This window comes from Giraffa tippelskirchi, chromosome 3 (genome assembly GCF_054371585.1).
Source record: "Giraffa tippelskirchi isolate mGirTip1 chromosome 3, T2T-mGirTip1v1.2.pri, whole genome shotgun sequence".
Taxonomy (NCBI): domain Eukaryota; kingdom Metazoa; phylum Chordata; class Mammalia; order Artiodactyla; family Giraffidae; genus Giraffa; species Giraffa tippelskirchi.
In genome coordinates, this window is record NC_137277.1 from 18618143 (window position 1) to 18636791 (window position 18649).

At 52.3% G+C, this 18649-nt stretch overlaps 1 protein-coding gene and 1 long non-coding RNA gene across 22 annotated transcripts; one reads left to right on the plus strand and one right to left on the minus strand.

Moving 5' to 3' along the window:
- Positions 1–5908: 5908 nt before the first annotated feature.
- Positions 5909–13350, minus strand: LOC145541257 (uncharacterized). The gene is made up of 3 exons (XR_014078901.1): positions 13009–13350; positions 8467–8566; positions 5909–7383 (listed from the first exon to the last, which is right to left on the minus strand). It is a non-coding gene; the product is annotated as an uncharacterized LOC145541257 (long non-coding RNA).
- SLC25A39 (solute carrier family 25 member 39) lies at positions 12511–18137 on the plus strand. 21 transcript variants are annotated; one of them, XM_081577188.1, is made up of 12 exons: positions 12511–12548; positions 14582–14681; positions 14814–14873; positions 14982–15026; positions 15241–15410; positions 15962–16029; positions 16177–16301; positions 16473–16646; positions 16958–17067; positions 17281–17362; positions 17449–17529; positions 17621–18137. In XM_081577188.1, exons 2-12 carry the CDS (start codon positions 14597–14599, stop codon positions 17734–17736), a joined length of 1116 nt encoding a protein of 371 aa, XP_081433314.1. In that variant the 5' UTR covers positions 12511–12548; positions 14582–14596; the 3' UTR covers positions 17737–18137. The 21 variants fall into 21 exon arrangements, with proteins under 21 accessions (XP_081433314.1, XP_081433319.1, XP_081433324.1 ...); XM_081577193.1 differs by having other exon boundaries at positions 15277–15410; XM_081577198.1 differs by having other exon boundaries at positions 15301–15410.
- Positions 18138–18649: the final 512 nt, after the last annotated feature.

Genomic DNA, 18649 nt, shown 5'->3' on the forward strand with positions numbered 1-18649 from the left:
GAAAGTCGCTCAGTCATGTCCAACTTTTTATGACTCCTTGGACTATACCATCCATGGAATTCTCCAGGCCAGAATATGGGAGTGGGTAGCCTTTCCCTTCTCCAGGGGATCTGCCCAACCCAGGGATCGAACCCAGGTCCCCCACACTGCAGGCATATTCTTTACCAACTGAGCCACAAGGGAAGCCTGATTTAGATGTTAATCTCATCCAAAACACTGCCATGTTGACACATAAAACTAATTGTCATATAATGGATTCACAGATATAGAGAACAACCTAGTGGTTATCAGTGGGGAGAGGAAAAGGGAAAGTACAATATAGGGAATTAAGAGGTACAGACTACTATATATAAAATAATCTACAAGGATATATTGTACAACACAGGAAATATAGCCAATATTTTTAAAAATACTTTATTTATTTTGGGCTGTGCTAGGTCTGCAGGTTACAGAGATCAGGGACTAGTCTCTAGTTACACTGCGCAGGCTTCTCATTCTGGTGGCTTCTCTTCTTGCGGAGCAAGGCTCTTGGGCACACGGGCTTCAGCAGTTGCAGCTCATGAGCTTTGTAGTTGCGGCTCCAGGGCTCCAGAGCACAGGCTCAGCAGTTGTGGCACACAGGCTTAGTTGCTCCACCGCATGTGGGATCTTCCCAGTTCAGGGATCAAACTCCTGTCCGAATTTGATCAAACTCGTGTCGAATCCGCATTGCTAGGCAGATTCTATACCACTGAGCCACCGGGAAGGCCCCCGAATATTTCATAATAACTATAAATGAAGTATAACCTTCAAAAACTGTGAATCACTACATTGTATACCTGTAACTTACATGATGTTGTACACCAACTGTAGTTCAATAATAAATAAAAAAGCTAACCATCACATTATCCTTTGTTCGTTTTTCTCCTGTGTTTCTCTTTTGCTCACTGAACTCTGGGAGTTTCATATATAATCTGGATATTATATGCATTGCACACATCTCCTCCCAATCTATCATTTGTCTTTTATCTTTGTTTTTGGTGTCTCTTGTGGTCAGAAGTCATGTTGTTATGTCATCTGAAATCGAGCAATCGATCTTTTCCTTTGTGGCTTCTCCCTCCCCCCACCACCCCACTTGCTTAAGAAGTCAGAAATATGTTCTTCCTGCTGTGGTCCCACCTCAAATGCCAGCACTGGCCTGGATTGAGGTACCACAGGGACAGGAGATTCCTGTGGTCAGACACAGTCCTGGATGTGACTCTGGCTAAGAAGTCCCTCCCGGTCAGCCCCAAGGTTGCTTTCAGAGGTGGTGGTCTGGATACAGGGTCAGACAGCGCCCCTTTCTCTCCCTCCTTCTGCTACTCTCAGCCTCTCTCTAATTCTGCCCATCACTCCTTCAGGATTTTCTTCATTCAGACTTCCAGTTCTGCCCTCATAGAAGAGTCACAGCTGCCCCAGGGCAGGGGCCTTTCCCCGCAAGATTTTTTTTAATTTAATGTATTGATTTATTTACCTTTGGCTGTGCTGAGTCTTTGTTACTTCTCAGATGTTTCTCTAGTTGTGGTGAGCCGGAGCTAGTCTTTAGTTGTCATCTGTAGGTTTCTCATTACAGTGGCTTCTCTTATTGCAGAGTATGGGCTCTAGAGCGCGCTGGCTTCAATAGTTCTGGCTCCCGGGCTCCAGGGCACAGGCTCAATAGCTGTGGTGCACGGTTGTAATTGCTCCGCACCATGAGGGATCTTCCTGGATCCAGGATCAAACCTGTGTCTCCTGCATTAGCAAGCAGATTCTTTACCACTGAGCCACCAGGGAAGCCCCACACCAAGATCTTGAGTGGTGCAATGAAACATCAGATGCTTAGTTAAATTTGAATTTCAGATTAAAGACACATTTTTTAAGCATAAGTATGTCCCATGCAATATTTGACACGTGTGTGTGTTAGCTGCTCAGTCGTGTTTGACTCTTTGCAAGACCATGGACTGTAGCTCACCAGGCTCCTCTACCCATGGGATTCTCCAGGCAAGGATACTGGAATGGGTTGCCATTCCCTTCTCCAGGGGATCTTCCTGACCCAGGGATCGAACCCAGGTCTCCCACATTACCAGCAGATTCTTTACCGTCTGCAGAGAAGGCAATGGCAACCCATTCTAGTACTCTTGCCTGGAAAATCCCATGGCCGGAGGAGCCTGGTAGGCTGCAGTCCATGGGGTAGCTAAGAGTCGGAAACGACTGAGCGACTTCATTTTCACTTTTCACTTTCGTGCATTGGAAAAGGAAATGGCAACCCACTCCAGTATTCTTGCCTGGAGAGTCCCAGGGATGGGGGAGCCTGGTGGGCTGCCGTCTACGGGGTCACACAGAGTCAGACACAACTGAAGCGACTTAGCAGCAGTAGCAGCTTTACTGTCTGAGCCATCAGGGAAGCCTTATTCAACACATACTTACACTTAAAAATTATTCCTTGGGAGTTCTCTGGGTTCAATCCCTGGTCAGGGAGCTGAGATCCCACAAGTTGTTGTGGGGTGTGGCTATAAAACATTTTATCCCTGTGTTTCTGAAATGCAGATTTGACTGGGCATCTTATATTTTTATTTGCTAAATCTGGCAGCCCTGAACAGTGAGGCCTGGGTGAGGGCATAGACATGGCCTCTGCCTCACACACACCTACTCCTTCCTTCCCCTTCCTGCCTGAGTCACCTTAGGGTGAGCAATTGTTGCCCAGTTCCTGCGGCGCCGGCCCTCATCATGGGGCACCTGACTGGTGTCTGTGGGGCTCAGCTCAGCCCTCCAGCCTAGCTGAGTAGGTGTGGGGGAGGGGAGGCAGGAACTGGCCAGCGCCCAGGCCCGAGTCCGTGGCGGGATATTTGGCAATAGAGGCACCAGATCTGGACTCCTGCCCGAGCAGAGGCCCTGAACTTGCCCAGTGCCAGTGGGCAGGGTGCTTCCCTTGTTGTTTTTTAGTCAATGACTATCTTTTAACAAAGTATAACATGCAAATAAATTATAGTCAAGTTATAACACAAAGCAGCACTCTTTTTTCTTTTTCGGCTGTGCTGCACACCTGCAGGATCTTAGTTCCCCAACCCAGGCTCCCTGCAGTGGAAGCTCAGAGTCCTAATCACTAGACCACCAGGGAAGGCACAAAACAGCATTGCTATCCTCTCTTTTCCCACACCAGACTTTCAAATCCTCTAACAGTTTCTTCTGTGACTTTCCCTTGTGTGCTTGTACGTGAGTTCTTAATTTTTCTTTGGTCTCAGTGTGTTCATCTGGGCAGTGAGTGAGCACTGCCCTGCCCTCTGTCAGTTAGGAGATTCAGAGTCTACACAGAGTGGTGGCTGCTCCACCTGGCCCTGGGGTGGGGTGGGGTGAGGGTAGGGCTACTCCTCTGTGCAGGCAGACTGATACTGGATGGTACCTTTAAATCCGGCTCTCGGGGCGCAGGATGCAGGATAGGGATACAGAGAGAGAGAAGGGAAGGAAGCAGGAAAGGAAGGCAGCTATGGCAAGTCAATTACTTGGCTTTACAGAGGCCCTGGATGGAGGGAGCTTCAGGGATCCTCTGGCCCAGAGTTCGCAGCCCGAGCACCTGTCAGACTCACCTGGGGAGCTTCAGCAGCAGCAGAGGGCTGAGGTGCAGGTCTGAGAGCCCCTCATCTCGCCAGACCCCCTTTCTATGCAATGAAGAACCAGCGAGGACATTCCCTTCTAATCCCATTTCCTCTTATAAGCTGCGTGACTTGGCTTAACCTCTCTGCCTCAGCGTCATGGTCTGTATATTGAGGACATCGACCACTTCCCTCCGGATGAGATATTGTCCGAGGAGTCCTCAGCCTGGGGCCTGAGCCATGAATGTGCTCAGTTCACGAAGCTGCCACTGTAACTGAGATACTTCCCCTTGGACCCTCTCAGGCATCCCCCCCCACCAACACACACACACCTTAGCGTGGGCAACTGCCCACCATCCCTCAGCCCACCTCACCCTCTCCTTCCATGTATCTTTCTTCCCAGAAATTCACCTGGATCCCCCACGTGCCTGGCTGCACCCCATGGCATCCTCTTGGTCCAGGGTCCAGGACCCTGTCCAGTAGGAGCTCTTTGCACCTTGTCCATTTCAGACTCCTGAGAAGGGCACCCTTCGGGCTGAAACCATCAGGATCCCTCAGCCAGACCAGGATGGAGAGAACAGAGGAACTATCAACCCCTCAGGGACGGGGTCCGGGCAGAGAGACACGGGGTAGGGTGAGCTGGGCTGACTTCTCCCACCAAGATGTGGAGTCAGCACCTAGCTTCTGAGGAGAGAAGGGCACCTTCCCAGGTAAAGTTTGTTTCTAACGTGCTGAGAGCAGGGGGTGACCTGGAGAAGAACTTCCTGGTTGAGGCAAGGACTGTCCCCCACGACTCTCCAGGAAGCCAGAGTGGAGTCTGGGAGAGGCAGGTGCCTGGTGCCAGAAGATGGGAATTAGCTTTTTCGGGAGACCTGGGCAGTGGCCTGGGATCAGGGCAGCAAGACCTCATCTTTGCCTGTTGATCTCAAGTTCCAGCCCAGCCTCTTGCCAGCTGGGTGACTTTGGCTTATTTCTTTGACCCCAAATGCCTTCATCTGTGAAATGCAGTAATCGTAATTCTGCCAGGGCTTCAGGAGAATGGAACATGCTCACAGACCTATGAAAATTGCCAAGCACACAGTCGTCCTTTATAAGCTGTCATCTCTTTCTCCACAACTCCTATGCTTGAGAGAATTCTGATTAAAACACATTTATTCAGGACTAAAATTCATTTTCCAAACAAAATGTACAAAATCACCGAATTCCCTGGTGGTCCAGTGGTTAGGACTCCATGCTTTTACTGCTGAGGGCCCAGGTTCGATCCCTGGTCAGGGAACTATTATCTCATCAGCTGCTCAGCATGACCCAAACAAGAAACAAAATTAATTAATTATAAAAATAAAAATAATAAAAATTACAAAATCAACAATGTAAAAATCTGACGCCACTCAAGCGAAAAAGAAAACATCCAGCCAAACCCAAGACAGAGGCCTAGGTTCCTCCAAACCCTTCTGAAGCTCCTTCAGGGTGACTGCCCTGCACCCACGTCTAGGGACACCCCGTCCCTCCCCTGGAAGGCTTGGGAAAGGCTTGGCAACAGTGGTGGTCTTGCCAGAGTTATGCCTCCCTGTGGGTACAAGGAGAAACTTTCCCCACCTGGTGCCTTTTTCTGAACTTGAGAATGCCCTGGGGGCAGCTGTGCCCCTGAGTGGTTGCTTCATTGCCTGTGGACTCCCAGACTTAGCGCCTGGCTGTTGTCAAGGGCAGCAGGTGGACAGGTTGGGTCACGGAAGTGAAAGGACAACTTGGGTTGTGGGCACTGCTGACTCATTGACAATTAGGGCTGGAATGTTCATGAACTTGGGTGGGGGGAGTGGAGGGAAGAATCAGGACCACGTTTTGCCTGGCTCATCTCTTTCACATCACTGAGTCCTTCTAACAACACTGCAGAATATTAGCTCCATCTCACGGATGTATGAGACACTAAGGGTCTTGTCCAGGGTCATCCAGCTACTGAGCGGTGGTGACAGTATCCGAGTTCAAGCTGATCAGACCTCAGAGCTTTTGTTGGCATCTCCAGGCTCTCCTGGATGCTGACGCCAGTTCACCACCCATGGTCCCCCACCCCACCCCGCCCCGCGACCTTCCAGCCCACCTGAGTTCTCTGTCCCTTCTCCAGGCAGTCCCCCCTAGAGGTCAGGAGACACCCACTCCCAGTCACTTGGACAAGTCACTTCACTCCTCTGAGATTGTTTCCTCATCTGTAAGATGGGTACACAGTAACCCCCACATGCTCTCTTACACAGTCACGAGAGATTCACACGGGATGACAGATGTAAAGAAACCTTGTAAAGTGGCGCATTAAATGGGAGGAGGAGTTCTTTTTAGGACATCAAAGAGGTTTCTCTTGTTACTCTCATGATCTGCCTCTGAAGCATAGGACCAGGGCTTCAGTAAGGAAAACTGCCTTCCCCAGAAAACTCAGAGAAGTCAGGTCAGCATCATGTCCAGGAGCCCAAGGAGGAACAGAGAGAGGAGGTAGGACAGGAGGAAACTCCCGCCTCCTCAACCCGGGTCACCCTTTCCGGGTCACAAACCTCCTTCACACGCCTCATCTGTCATCTTAAACCTCTCAGCAGTCCTGAAAGGGAAGTAGGGCCGAGAGAATTATTGTTTCCATTTCAAAAATGACGAAAATGAAGCCCAGAAAAGAGACAAATTTCCCCAACAAGTTAGCAGAGAAATCTGTTCTCAAATACACATCAAGGGACTTGATAATTCAATTTCTTATGTTAGGATGGTCACTGATATACTGGATTTCCTGTTTTTAAAAAGTAGTTCTGGCTGATGTTTATGGAGACTCACATTGTGCTAGATCCCGTACTAAGCTCTCCTTTAATCTTTAACACAGCCTTGTGAGGGAGGTACAATTATCAGTCCCATCTTACAATGAAAGGAGAAAGACTCAGAGAGGTTAAGCAACTTTCCTGGGGCTCTGCAGTTGGGAAGGGGTGAAGCCAGAAACTGGACCCAGGTCTGGTCTGGAGCCTGTGTTTGTGACCATCATAGTTGTTCTTTCAGAGTAAGTTACTATGACATCCCAGCCCTCATCCGAGCACTGCCCTTCACCCCAGCCTGCCCCTCCCTCTCTTGGCCTTCACCATGGGTTAATCTCCATCGATGTTCCCTGACTGCCCACTTCTCCCTTTTTCTAGGCCATCTCAGGGCCTTTCCATCACATGACGTGTTTCAGTGTCTTCACTAAATTGCAGATGTCCTCCCAGTCTGCAATTGTCTTATCTACTTGTTTATGTGTGTCTCCTGCATTAAAAGTATGAGCAGGGACCCCAAATGGCTTGTTCCCTGCTATATCCCAGAGCCTACAACAGTACGCTCAAACTTTTTTTTGGCTGCACTCTGAGGCATATGGGATCTTGGTTCCCCAATGAGGAATCAAACCAACACTCCCTGCCTTGGAAGTATGGAGTGTTAAACACTGGGAAGTCCCAAATATTTTTAAAGAGAGAAAAAGACCAACACTGAAAAAAATCAAAGAGAGAGAGGGGGAGAGAGGGAGAGATGGATACAGGTCAGGCCTTTGGTTTGGGCCCAGCTGGGACAGCACTTTCTCTGTTTGGGTCGCTGAGACATGGGCTCAGCCCTGCCATGGCCACCCTGTTCTGGAGGCTGACATATTCCCGGCAGACTTGGTCACAGCGAGAAGCAGAGCCTGCAGCTCCCAGGAGGCAACGCCACTACATGGGACCACCGGTGCTTGGTTAGCTCCTGGTCCTTTCTGAGGTTCTCAACAAAGTCAGATCCAAAGTCTTCTTCTGGTAATATAGTTTTAAATCTCCTGCAGTAAATTTTCAGAAACGAAATGTACAGATAGTATAATTTCCTATGCACATTAAAAAAAAAATCTGTATGAAATACAAACTGTAATAGAGAGGAAAAATAAAAGAAAGTAATTTAGAATAAAATAATATGTATTTTCTGTGCGTGAAAGCTCAGGCTTGACTCCATGTAAGAAGAGAAAGTTGCAGATGCCCATGAATCTCTGGTGATGGACAACCGGAAATGGAGACTGGGCTGGAGTATTGTGTCAGCTTCTCAGCTCACACCGGCCAGGTGGCCAACAGACCAGACATTCTGAATGGTCAGTGATCTTTGGTAAAGTTCTAAGGAAGACAAAGACATGTCTTCCTGAAGACTGCATAATCGTTTTATTTCTGGGAAATTCAATATATTATAAAATCATTTAAGAAGATGTGGGTGAGGTGGTGCTAATGGTAAAGAACCCGCCTGCCAATGAAGGTTAGATGTAAGACATGCCAGTTCGATCCTGGGGTCTGGAAGATCCCCGGGAGAAGGGAATGGAAATCCACTCCAGTATTCTTGCCTGGAGAATCCCATGGACAGAGGAGCCTGGTGGGCTACAGTTCATAGGGTCGCATGGAGTTCTACACGAATGAAGCGACTTAGCACTTCACGGCACAGGTGAAATAGAGCTGGCTTCCAGGTCAGATAATTACCAACAGATTTTTTTGAATCCAAAGAGGTGAAACCCGCGGATACAAAGGGCCAGCTGTATTCACTCTCCTAGGCCATTTTATATAAGGAACTCGAGCATCCCTGGATTTTGGTATCTGCAGGGGCTCCTGGGACCAGTCTTCCATGAACATCGAGGGAAGAATATATGCAGTTGTCCAGAAAGACAGAGGAAACCTGAGAGGCGTATGGGGATAAATTCTTGTTATGTCAGTCTGTCCTATACTTTACAGGACATTGAGCATCCCTGCCCTGTGCTCTATCAAAATGCCAGAGCCTCGGGAACTTGCGAAAACCATAGACGGCCTCTTAAATTCCCCAAACTTCCCCTAGGGGGCGGTAGAGCTCCGATCGAGAACAACTGCCCGCTTTTCAATTTAACACTTACCTTTGAGGTTGTTTTACACTCGGAGGTGGAGATCAGCATCCGTTTCAGGGTGGTGTTTGTTATACGGGGATATTGTCAAGCAGTCCCTTTCCACGGCTTTCTGCTGTTATACATAGAGCTACGGTCAAGGAGAGTTGCTGTGCACAGCAGCAAGCCAATCAACAGAGGAAGGCTCACAAGTGGCCTAGCTGAGTCCATGGGATTCTCCAGGCAGGAATACTGGAGTGGATTGCCATTCCCCCTTCCAGAGCATCTTTCCCATCTTCTAACCTGCATTGGCAGGCGGATTCTTTACCTTTAGCGCCAGGCTTGGGTATGTGGAATTCTGATAGTTATGGCTCAAAACTGCCCTCCTCCGAGGTAGATTAATCCACATTCCTCCAGCAGAGTACAGAGAGCCTGTCCTGAGTTCCCAGCAGGATGGGGGAAGGCAATTCTACAGAGTCTTAGCTAGGACTATTCCCCGCTAGAGGTCACCCCCTCAGACCACACCCAGGTCCCCCACATTCAAGCCTTGGGTGTCCAGAAATTCCCCAGCCCACCTTCTCAGGCCAGGGAGGTCTGGAGTGGGGGTCAAATAGAGGACTCTCCGCAGGCGGGCTGATTCTAGCTATAACATTTATTTCTTATTTTTTTTAACCTTCAAAAAATGAAAGACAGTTTTGTTGTATGTTTTTTGTTTTTTCTTATGCACAGTTCCACAAACGGGGATTGAACCCAAGCCCTCCACAGTGAAAGCGGAGTCCTAACCTCTGGACCTCCAGGGAATTCCCAACTTCGTGGCCTTCTGATTCTGTACAGGTGTGCTAAGTCCCTTCAGTCACGTCTGACTCTTTGCGGCCCTATGGACTGCAGCCCACCAGGCTCCTCTGTCCATGGGATTCTTCAGGCAAGAAAACTGGAATCGGCTGCCATTTCATTCTCCAGGGGATCTTCCCGACCCAGGATCGAACCCAGGTCTGATGTTTACCTGCATTAGCAGGTGGGTTCTTTACCACTAGCACTATATATATATATGTGTGTGTGTGTGTATATACATATACCATACACATGTATTTCAGAGGGAGAAATCCTTTTCTCCACCAGCTTTTAATTTTGAAATCTTTTAAAACTTCAGAAAAATTTTGAGAATGGTACAGTGAGCAGCACATACCCTTCCCTTTGATCCACGGTTGTTCACATTTTGCTACATTGGCCTTATTTCTTTCTTTTTGCTGAATCATTTGAGACTAAGTTGCAGATATTGCGGAACATTTCCTGAGAACAAAGACATGCTCCTACAAACCCGCTGTATGGTATCACACTCAAGAAATTTAATGTTGATAAAATAATATTGACCATACAGGCCTTCTTCAGTTTTCTCTAGTTGTCACAATAAAGTCCTCTCTAACTTCCCTGGGCTTCCCTGGTGGCTCAGTAGTAAAGAATCCTCCTGCCAATGTAGGAGACGTGGGTTCAATCCCTGGAGAAGGAAATGACAACACACTCCGGTATTCCTGCCTGGGAAATCCCAAGGACAGAGGAGCCTGGTGGGCTACAGTCCATGGGGTTGCAAAAGAGTCAGGCTTGACTAAACAATACACAATACAATACTAACTTCCCCACCTGACTTGGCATTTAGCTGGGGGCCTAGAACTCGGCAGAGGAGCCGGGCAGGCTACAGTCCATGGGGTCACAAGAGTCAGACACAACTTAGCAGTTAAGCCACCACTACCAGAGTTTGGATCTCTCTTCTCTGGTTCTGTGATCCGGTAGCCTGGGGACTGGCCTCCGGCAAGGCACTTCTAGGCGGCAACAGTTCTGGCTCTAAACTCAGAGGTGCTGGTAGAGTCCGTGGGAGGCAACTGAGCCCTACTTCAGGGCCCTAAATGTCTTCCTAGGCTCTAGGGGTGCAAGCTGGGGCTTGCCCTGGAAGAACTGAGCCTCACAATAAACTATCTTCTGTTTATATCCCTTCCCAGTGCCAGGCAAGGACTTGTCCATCAGTCCCTAAGATAACGCCTGGCGCTGGCACTGTTTTCTCCCCTTTTACAGTTGAAAGGAGTATCTGTTTTTTCCATCTGACAAGGAGGCTGGTGATGGCCACATGGGGCCACATTCTGCCTCTAGAAGGACCTTTGGGTGCCTGGTCCGTGTGAACCATGGCTGAGTCAGCCAGGACAGTGGCTGTCTCCTCCTCAAGACTCTAGGCTTGCTTCTCAGGGCAGGCCAGTCTGGCCAGGGCCCCACAGTTATGAGCATCTCAAGCTGTGGCTCCACCCTGCAGTTGCTCTGATTGCCCTTGGATGGCACCTCCATCAGCTCCAGTGGTAGATAACTTCTCCTGGCTGCCCATACTGCTGTCAGTGTGGTGACTTTCGGTGCCCAAGGTTTTCTCAGCCTCGAAGCATTTACTTGTAGGGTATGGCAGGGGCTGTGATCTGCTCAGCTCTGAGTGGGGCCACAGAACTATTTGTCAGCTCTTTACTTAGCTTTTTATGGACCTGTCTTTAGCTAAGAGTCTGTAAATCAGCAGGCAGGTGACCTCATCTTTATTTTCAGTTGAGGAAACTGAGGTGTAGTGACAAACCTCAAAGGCATCCTTTTGCAAGAAGAAACTCAGAAATGCAAGGAGTGCAAGCCCCTCCTTTTACTGAGGAAACTGAGGCTCAGAGATCACCAGGTTTGATTCCTGGTTGAGCTACGTTGCTCTGGGGAAGAAGGCATGCGAGGAGGCATCACTATCTGCGCCTGCATTTAGAGGCAGAAGTAGGATCAGAATCTTGGTTGCTCTAAACACCCTTTCCAGAACTTTCTGTGCCAAGGGGGAGGGAGCAATGAATAATAATAGTGCTTTTCCCAGGTGGCTCAGTGGCAAAGAATTTGCCTGCTAATGCAGGAGACACAGGTTTGATTCCTGTGTCAGGAAGATCCCCTGGAGAAGGACATCAAAACCCGCTCCAGTATTCTTGGCTGGGAAATCCCATGGACAGAGAAGCCTGGTAGGCTACAGTCCACGGGGTTGCAAAGAGTCATACAGGACTTAGCAACTAAACAACAACAGTAATAGTAAGAGTCACTGACTGCTTGCCAAGTGCCAGACAGGGCTCTATGCACTTTAGAGCTATTAACTCATTAAATACAAAATTCCTGGGATGTGGGGGTATTTTGATCCCTATCAGCTCATTTTATAAATGGGTGACACTAAGGCTTAAAGACCCCTAGATATTTAAATGCTAGATGTCCCACAGCTGTTGCAGGAGGCAGCTCAGACTGGAACCAGGTCCTGGCCTCCCAGAACTCTGATCTTGAGGCAGGTAAGTGGTGCGCGCCTGCACATGCTGTATCTTAGAGTTCTTGGGACCTAAGGCCTGCGTAAACCTTTGCGGGGAGCAGAAAGCCCTGGTCGAGAATAGGCTGGGGTGGGAGGTCCTCTGGACAGAGGAAGGTGGGGGGTTGAACTCTAGCTCTTGCATTCATGTGATTTTGATGCAACTTGACCTCTAGGGTCCTCATTTTCTCACCGTAAAATGGGAACAGTGCATGGGAGAAGTCTGGGTTCTACTCCACACCAGGAGTCATTACACACAAGGACTTCAGTTTACTCCTCTGTAAAATGGGAAGAGATATCTCTTGGCCGTTGGCTGTGAAACTGTTCGTAAGCCATGTCTTTAAGGCGGTAAAGGACCTTAATTGGGGCTGGGCTGTCTCCCTGACAGTTTATAAAATGATTTTGTGTCGTTTCAAAATTCACTTGGTATAAGAGGGGAATGTAAATGGCGCCTTCTCTCGGGGCCCTTTAGACCAGTAGCACTTCACCGGTCACTCCCCGGCCCCCACTTCGGGCTTCCTAGCCTCGGAGAGCCGCAAAGCCTTTTCTCAGGGAAAGCGCATGGTTGGCCCCATGGAATCCACGTGCTAACCCGGCGTGCACCGGCTGGCTGGGTTACTACCGGCCAGGAAGCAACCGTTCTAGGGGTGAGGGGCGGAGAAGCAAGTGACGTCAGAGTCACGGCCTACCCTTCTTAAAGTGGCAGGCTCATAGCCCGTGTTCGTTTTTCTGTTAGAACAAATAGTCAGTGAGCAAACGAAAAGTTTTAAAGGCAAGGCAGTTGGTGGGGTCTCGGCTAACGGGGCTGGCCCGGGAGAAAAATGAGTCTCCTGAGAAGCGGGATCGGAGACGTCGTTACAGGATTTACACCAACCTGTCACCCCGGGGAGGCAGTTTGAGGGGAGGAGTTTGGTATTTGTCCGAATTCCGGGTTCTTAACTTTGACCCTTACTTTCGTCTTCCGTAAAATGGGGAAGGCGAATAATAATCTATTTCTAAAACTGTTGAGACGTAGAAATAGCTTTTGTGAGAGTAACCAATACAGAAATGTCGGCCCCCTTTCCCCCTACTCGATCCTATCTCAGTGCAAAGAAATCCGAGGCCCGGAGCGGCGTTGTAACTTGCCCAGGGTCACAAGGAGGTGGGACGAAGCCCAGGTTAAAACCCAGATCTCCCAGGGGCTCCCGGGCCAGCCGTTCCTCGGGCCAGCCTGTCTGGCTTCAGTTGCTTACTTGTTAACTCCATCGCCTACACCCGCATGGTACCCCGCAGTTTGTCAAGTGGTTTTGGCGTTGCAATCTCGGTGGATTGTCTGTTAAACGGGGACGACCCTGTTTGATACGGTCGTCATGAAGTTGTAAAAACCTCAACAAAGAGCCGAGCCGGGTGGGTTGATGTTTGCCATCACTATCTGATCGCCCTCGCGGTCCTGGAAGAATTGCTTCAAATCTCTTCCGGCCCGCGAATGAAGAAAACGGACAGAGTGCGTTACCCATGCTCGTCTGGAAAGTTTGCGTGGGGTGGTGTTGGGGACAATAAGTTGTCAAGTACAGCGCTGCCGCCAGGTCGAGCGCGGCATGGAGACACGCGACTTTGGCGCGCGGGCGGGGCTGGGCATCCGCCGCGCGGGTTCGGGCTAGCGCGGGACAGGGAGGAGGCCGCGAATGGGCGGGCCGGCGTCACTCCGGGCAAACGGTCGGTCGGCCCGCGGGGGCGGGGCCTCACAGGGCCAACCGGGGGCGGGGCGAGCTCGGCCACTTTCCGAGTCGGCCTCGGTGCCGAGTGAGCGCGCGCGGAGCCCGCACTGGCGGCGGAGCCGCTATGGGCCCGCCCGGCCCCGGGCACCGCGCCGCTCGATCACCGGCCTAGAGCCAGGTGGGCGGGACTGGACCAAGGCTGAGGGCCAAGCGGGAGGCAGAGGTGGGAGTTGGGTCCCTAGGGGTCCGAGGGAGCCTGAGCCGGGCGGGCCTGGGCCGGGGGCCGGGAATCGCGGGCCGACCTAGTCGGCCCCACCGGGCGCTCCCTGCACGAGGAGTCGGAACAGAATGTCTCTGAGGGGTGAAGAGCGATCTTGTCGTCCTATCCCTACTTCAAGCACTTTCGACCTAGCCTACCCCGCACCCCACCGCCCCCCTGCTCCCCCGCTCGCGCGCGAGAGAGAATTTAAGGGAGAGAGAGCAGAGCAATTTGTCTTTACCTTTCGGACTCGGGGCCTGGCCCTTCGGGCCTCGAGAGGACGTGTGCGTGGGAGGTCTGGGCGTCCTCACCTTCAGTCCCAGGAAAGAGGATGGACCCTTCGCCGCCCTCAGATTTGTTACCTTTTCCTCACCGCCCGGCCTCACCTCTCCACGCTGTGTGCCTCGAGGCTCGCATGCAGCCATCTCGGGCCTGGGCGCTGGAGTCAGGGGCGTAGGGGTGCGGCTCAGGCGCTTTGATCGTTGGTCCCCAGGCCTGCCAGAGTACCTGCACTGAACTGGAGCACAGTGAGCCGGTGTGGCGAGGGAGAGGGAATGGCGGTGGGCCGTTATTGTCCATTAACTAATGGGTGACTCTCCCAGTTTCCTTGCTGACTACTCCCAGTGTGACCTTGGGCCGGTCAACTCATCTCTCTCTGAGCCTGTTCCCCCACCCCCACGCCCCCACCAAGGTGAAGCTGAGAATAACTGCTTTAGAAAGTGGTTGTGAGAAATGCATACTCAGTGAGTGAATGGGGTGAGAGTGGCCCGTAGTGTCCCCAGGCACCCCTGCCTCCTTTCTTCCCCTTCCTGACTCTGGTTTTTGCTCCAGTTGACACTTGCTTTTCAGAACTGAAGCTACAAGATGGCTGACCAGGACCCAGGGGGCATCAGCCCTCTCCAACAAATGGTGGCATCCGGCGCAGGGGCTGTGGTCACCTCTCTCTTCAGTAAGACCTGGGGAGGTGGGGTGGGAGCAGCTGGGGGCTGGGGCAGACCAGACGTTGACAAGTGACCTGGCTCTGGATGAGGGGTCAGGGAGGGGTCCTGAAGGAGCCTCCAGTCCTGCCCTCCTCCCCTAGTGACCCCCTTGGACGTGGTGAAGGTACGCTTGCAGTCTCAGCGCCCCTCAGTGGCCAGTGGTGAGTGCCTGACCTTGGAGCCAATGGGGGTGCAGGGATCCCCAGGGATGGGGTGTCTGGGAGTAGGTGGGGGACACTTCTGACTTGAGGTACCATCTTGTATTTTAGAACCGATGCCTTCCTCCAGACTCTGGAGCCTCTCCTACGCCAAATGTGAGTGCCCCACACCACGGGGAGCCTGTAAGGGTTCAAGGGAGGGAGTGTCCCGGTCTCTCAGGGCACATGGGGGCCCCACAGCCATGGACTGGCACACACTCCCAGATCTTATCAGCCAGCCCTCTGTCCTACACTAGAACGTCCACCCAGGGACCCCAGGGTCTGCTGACCCTCCAGGGATGGAGCTCACCACCTCCCTGTGACGTCCCAGGGCCCTGTCTTTCTGATGCCGCCACCCCTTCCCCAGTGCCCTCCTCTCTCGGATCCACAGGGAAGTGCCTCCTGTACTGCAATGGTGTCCTAGAGCCCCTCTACCTGTGCCCAAATGGTGCCCGCTGTGCCACCTGGTTTCAGGACCCCACTCGCTTCACTGGTACCATGGTGAGGAGCAGCTGTGCCCCTGGGTGGGTCTGTAGGTATTTGGAGGGATACAGATTGGTCGGGCAGCAGACCCAGAAAACAGTGGGTAGCCTAAAGCACATAGAGATGGCCAGTTCATTTTGGGAAGGGCTCCCCTGAGGGGGTAGGGCCTTCACAAGGTTTTGAAAGGTGATTAGGAGTCTCCTGTTCCATGCTCAGTCGTGTCCAACTCTTTGAGACCCCATCAACTGTAGCCCACCAGGCTCCTCTGCTCATGGAATATTCAAGGCACCAGGACTGGATTGGGTTGCTTTTTCCTGTTCCAGGTTATCTTCCCAACCCAGGGCTCGAACCCATGTCTCTTATGTCTTCTGCATAGGCAGGCATATTCTTACCATTAGCACTCTCTGGGAAGCCCAAATAGGAGTCTGTTTGGAGTCAAGTAGGGAGTTACATATGTGGAGGCCTGAGGGGCTCCTGGGTAGAAGCGAGGGCCCAGCCTGGGCCAGCCCTGCCACAAGCCTTGTTCATGTTCATCCTTCCTCCTTCTGGGCTGGTGTCTGTGTGACCAGGATGCTTTTGTGAAGATCGTGCGACATGAGGGTACCAGGACCCTGTGGAGCGGCCTCCCAGCCACCCTGTGAGCACCACAGTTTTGCGGCTTACCTCCCCCAAATCCCCCCACTCCAATCTCTTACTCCCAATATTGGCTGGCTGAGTGGGGCCAGGGAACCTTGGGAGGTTTGGGAGCTTTGGAGAGTCTTGGCTAACCTATACACACCCCCAGGGTGATGACTGTGCCAGCCACTGCCGTCTACTTCACCGCCTATGACCAACTCAAGGCCTTCCTGTGTGGTCGAGCCCTCACCTCTGACCTCTACGCTCCCATGGTGGCTGGCGCACTGGCCCGCCGTGAGCACAGCCCTGAGCCCGCCATCTCCCTTTGACCACCCCACGTGCCAGAGCCCAGTCCGGACACCCAACCTCTGTCAGCCTTGGGTGGGGGGCATGTTCAAGGCCCCCAGACTCTGGGAGGGCTGCCACTGGGACCTGTGAGCTGACCCATCCTCCTGTTCCCCGCAGTGGGCACCGTGACTGTGATCAGCCCCCTGGAGCTGGTGCGGACAAAGCTGCAGGCTCAGCACCTGTCATACCGGGAGCTGGGCACCTGTGTCCGAGCAGCTGTGGCTCAGGGTGGCTGGCGTTCACTCTGGCTGGGCTGGGGTCCCACTGCCCTTCGAGATGTGCCCTTCTCAGGTAGGCATCCGGAGTGCAGGGGTTGGGGTGAGAGGGCCCAGGAGGTCTACAGCTAAGTCCCAGTTTTGCTACTACTAACCTATAAGTCACGTAGCTTATCTGAGCCGTGAGTATCCATCTCACGTGTGAAGTGGGCCCCATGTTTCCATGAGACGCTTCCTGCCCAGGGCCTGTTAAATCCACTGGCACATGGCGTGCAGGCTTCATAATTGGGAGGGAGTAGTTGTGATGTAGGTCCGTGGGAGATGGGAGGTCTGGGCCTACCCCACTGTCCTCCCAGTCTCTAACGAGTGCACCCCCCTGCCCCCAAGCTCTGTACTGGTTCAACTATGAGCTGGTGAAGAGCTGGCTGAGCAGGCTCAGGCCAAAGGACCAGACCTCCGTGGGCATCAGCTTTGTCGCTGGCGGCATCTCAGGGATGGTGAGTCAATCATGCTGGGAGTGAGGCCATTGATGTGTCCTTGAGGTGACCAGAAGGTTGTTGAAGATGCTCTGGAAAAGAATCTTTGCATACCTCCAGGGGTACACTCACCCCCTTCCCCTAGTGATGTTCTAGCTAAGGCCAGCAGGCCCTGGTTGGATGCAAGGGATGGGGGTCCTGGGAATGGAGACAGGCCTGTCCCCACCCCACCAGGTGGCAGCCACCCTGACTCTACCCTTCGACGTGGTGAAGACTCAACGCCAGGTCGCGCTAGGAGCAGTGGAGGCTGTGAGAGGTGAGGAGCCCTGGCTAGTGCGGGGCAGGGCAGACGGGGTTGGTGGTGCCCAGCAGGGTCTTACTGGGCCGCACCTGGATTTGCAGTGATGCCCCCGCACGCCGACTCCACTTGGTTGCTGCTACGGAGGATCCTGGCCGAGTCAGGCACCAGGGGCCTTTTTGCAGGTGGGCGTCTTTGTGTGTGTGTCCAGACCCTGGTGAAGCTGGTGCTCCCTGGGACTCGATCTCTGACCCTAGCCTCCCCCTCCCACCGCAGGCTTCCTCCCGAGGATCATCAAGGCCGCCCCCTCCTGCGCCATCATGATCAGCACTTATGAGTTCGGCAAAAGCTTCTTCCAGAGGCTCAACAGGGAACAGCTTCTGAGCCCTTGAAAGGAGCGAGGGGATGAGGACCCCACCTCTTCCATGGACAGGGTGGGGCAGGAGGAGACTGAGCCAAGTGCCTTTTCCTTCAGCACTGAGGGGAGGGGCCTCATTTCTCTTTCCTCCCCACTCAGCCCCAGGGGTAGGGAAATGCCCCTCTGCACCTACCCAGAGCCCCCCCCCAACCCCCTGACTACTTTCTTCCTGCTGTTCCCCATTCCCCGGCCCCGAGAATCATCACTCTCTCCCCTCAAGTTCGAGACCAAATCTGCTCACTTCTCCCCTCATTTCCCTGTGGGTTTGCTGTAAGTGAGCCTGTCTCTAGGAGCCACAAAACCCTGGGCCTGGCGTAGTCTGCACCCACCCCTGTTAATTTGTTGAGTCTAAAGATGATAAACTTTTTTCCAGTGCTTGTGACTGCAGGAGGTGTCTGGAGTGGGTGGGAAAGCAGGGCTTGGTGAGCGATTTGCACAGAAGAGGCCTAGAAGGGACCTTGACGTTGGCTTTGGCTGCCCAGGTGGCATCCCTGTAGAGGAGCCCTCCTATGATGTTATGAGAGCCGGTGGGGGTGAGACCTCTACCCAAGGGCCCACTTAGGTGACAACCCAGGAAGGAAGGTGGCTTCAATGCCAGGCTTTGGCCTAATGGAAGAGTCTGGACCTGTAGGCTAAAGCTGAATTGCTTAGGGTAATGGATGGGAAATGGGGCCCTGCCAGGGCTTGCCTTCTCCATCTCTGCCCCACCCCCCACTCCCTGCCCAGGATGTCCAACATCTTCTCTGCCTGGGGTAGATGAGTTATCCAAGGGGCTCTTAACACATTTTGGTGTTTCCCTGGGCTGACCTATCTCAGACACTTCATACCAAAGCCACCTGCTCTCTGAATTATTCCAGTCAGTCTGTTCCCAAGTTTTAGCCGGTCCA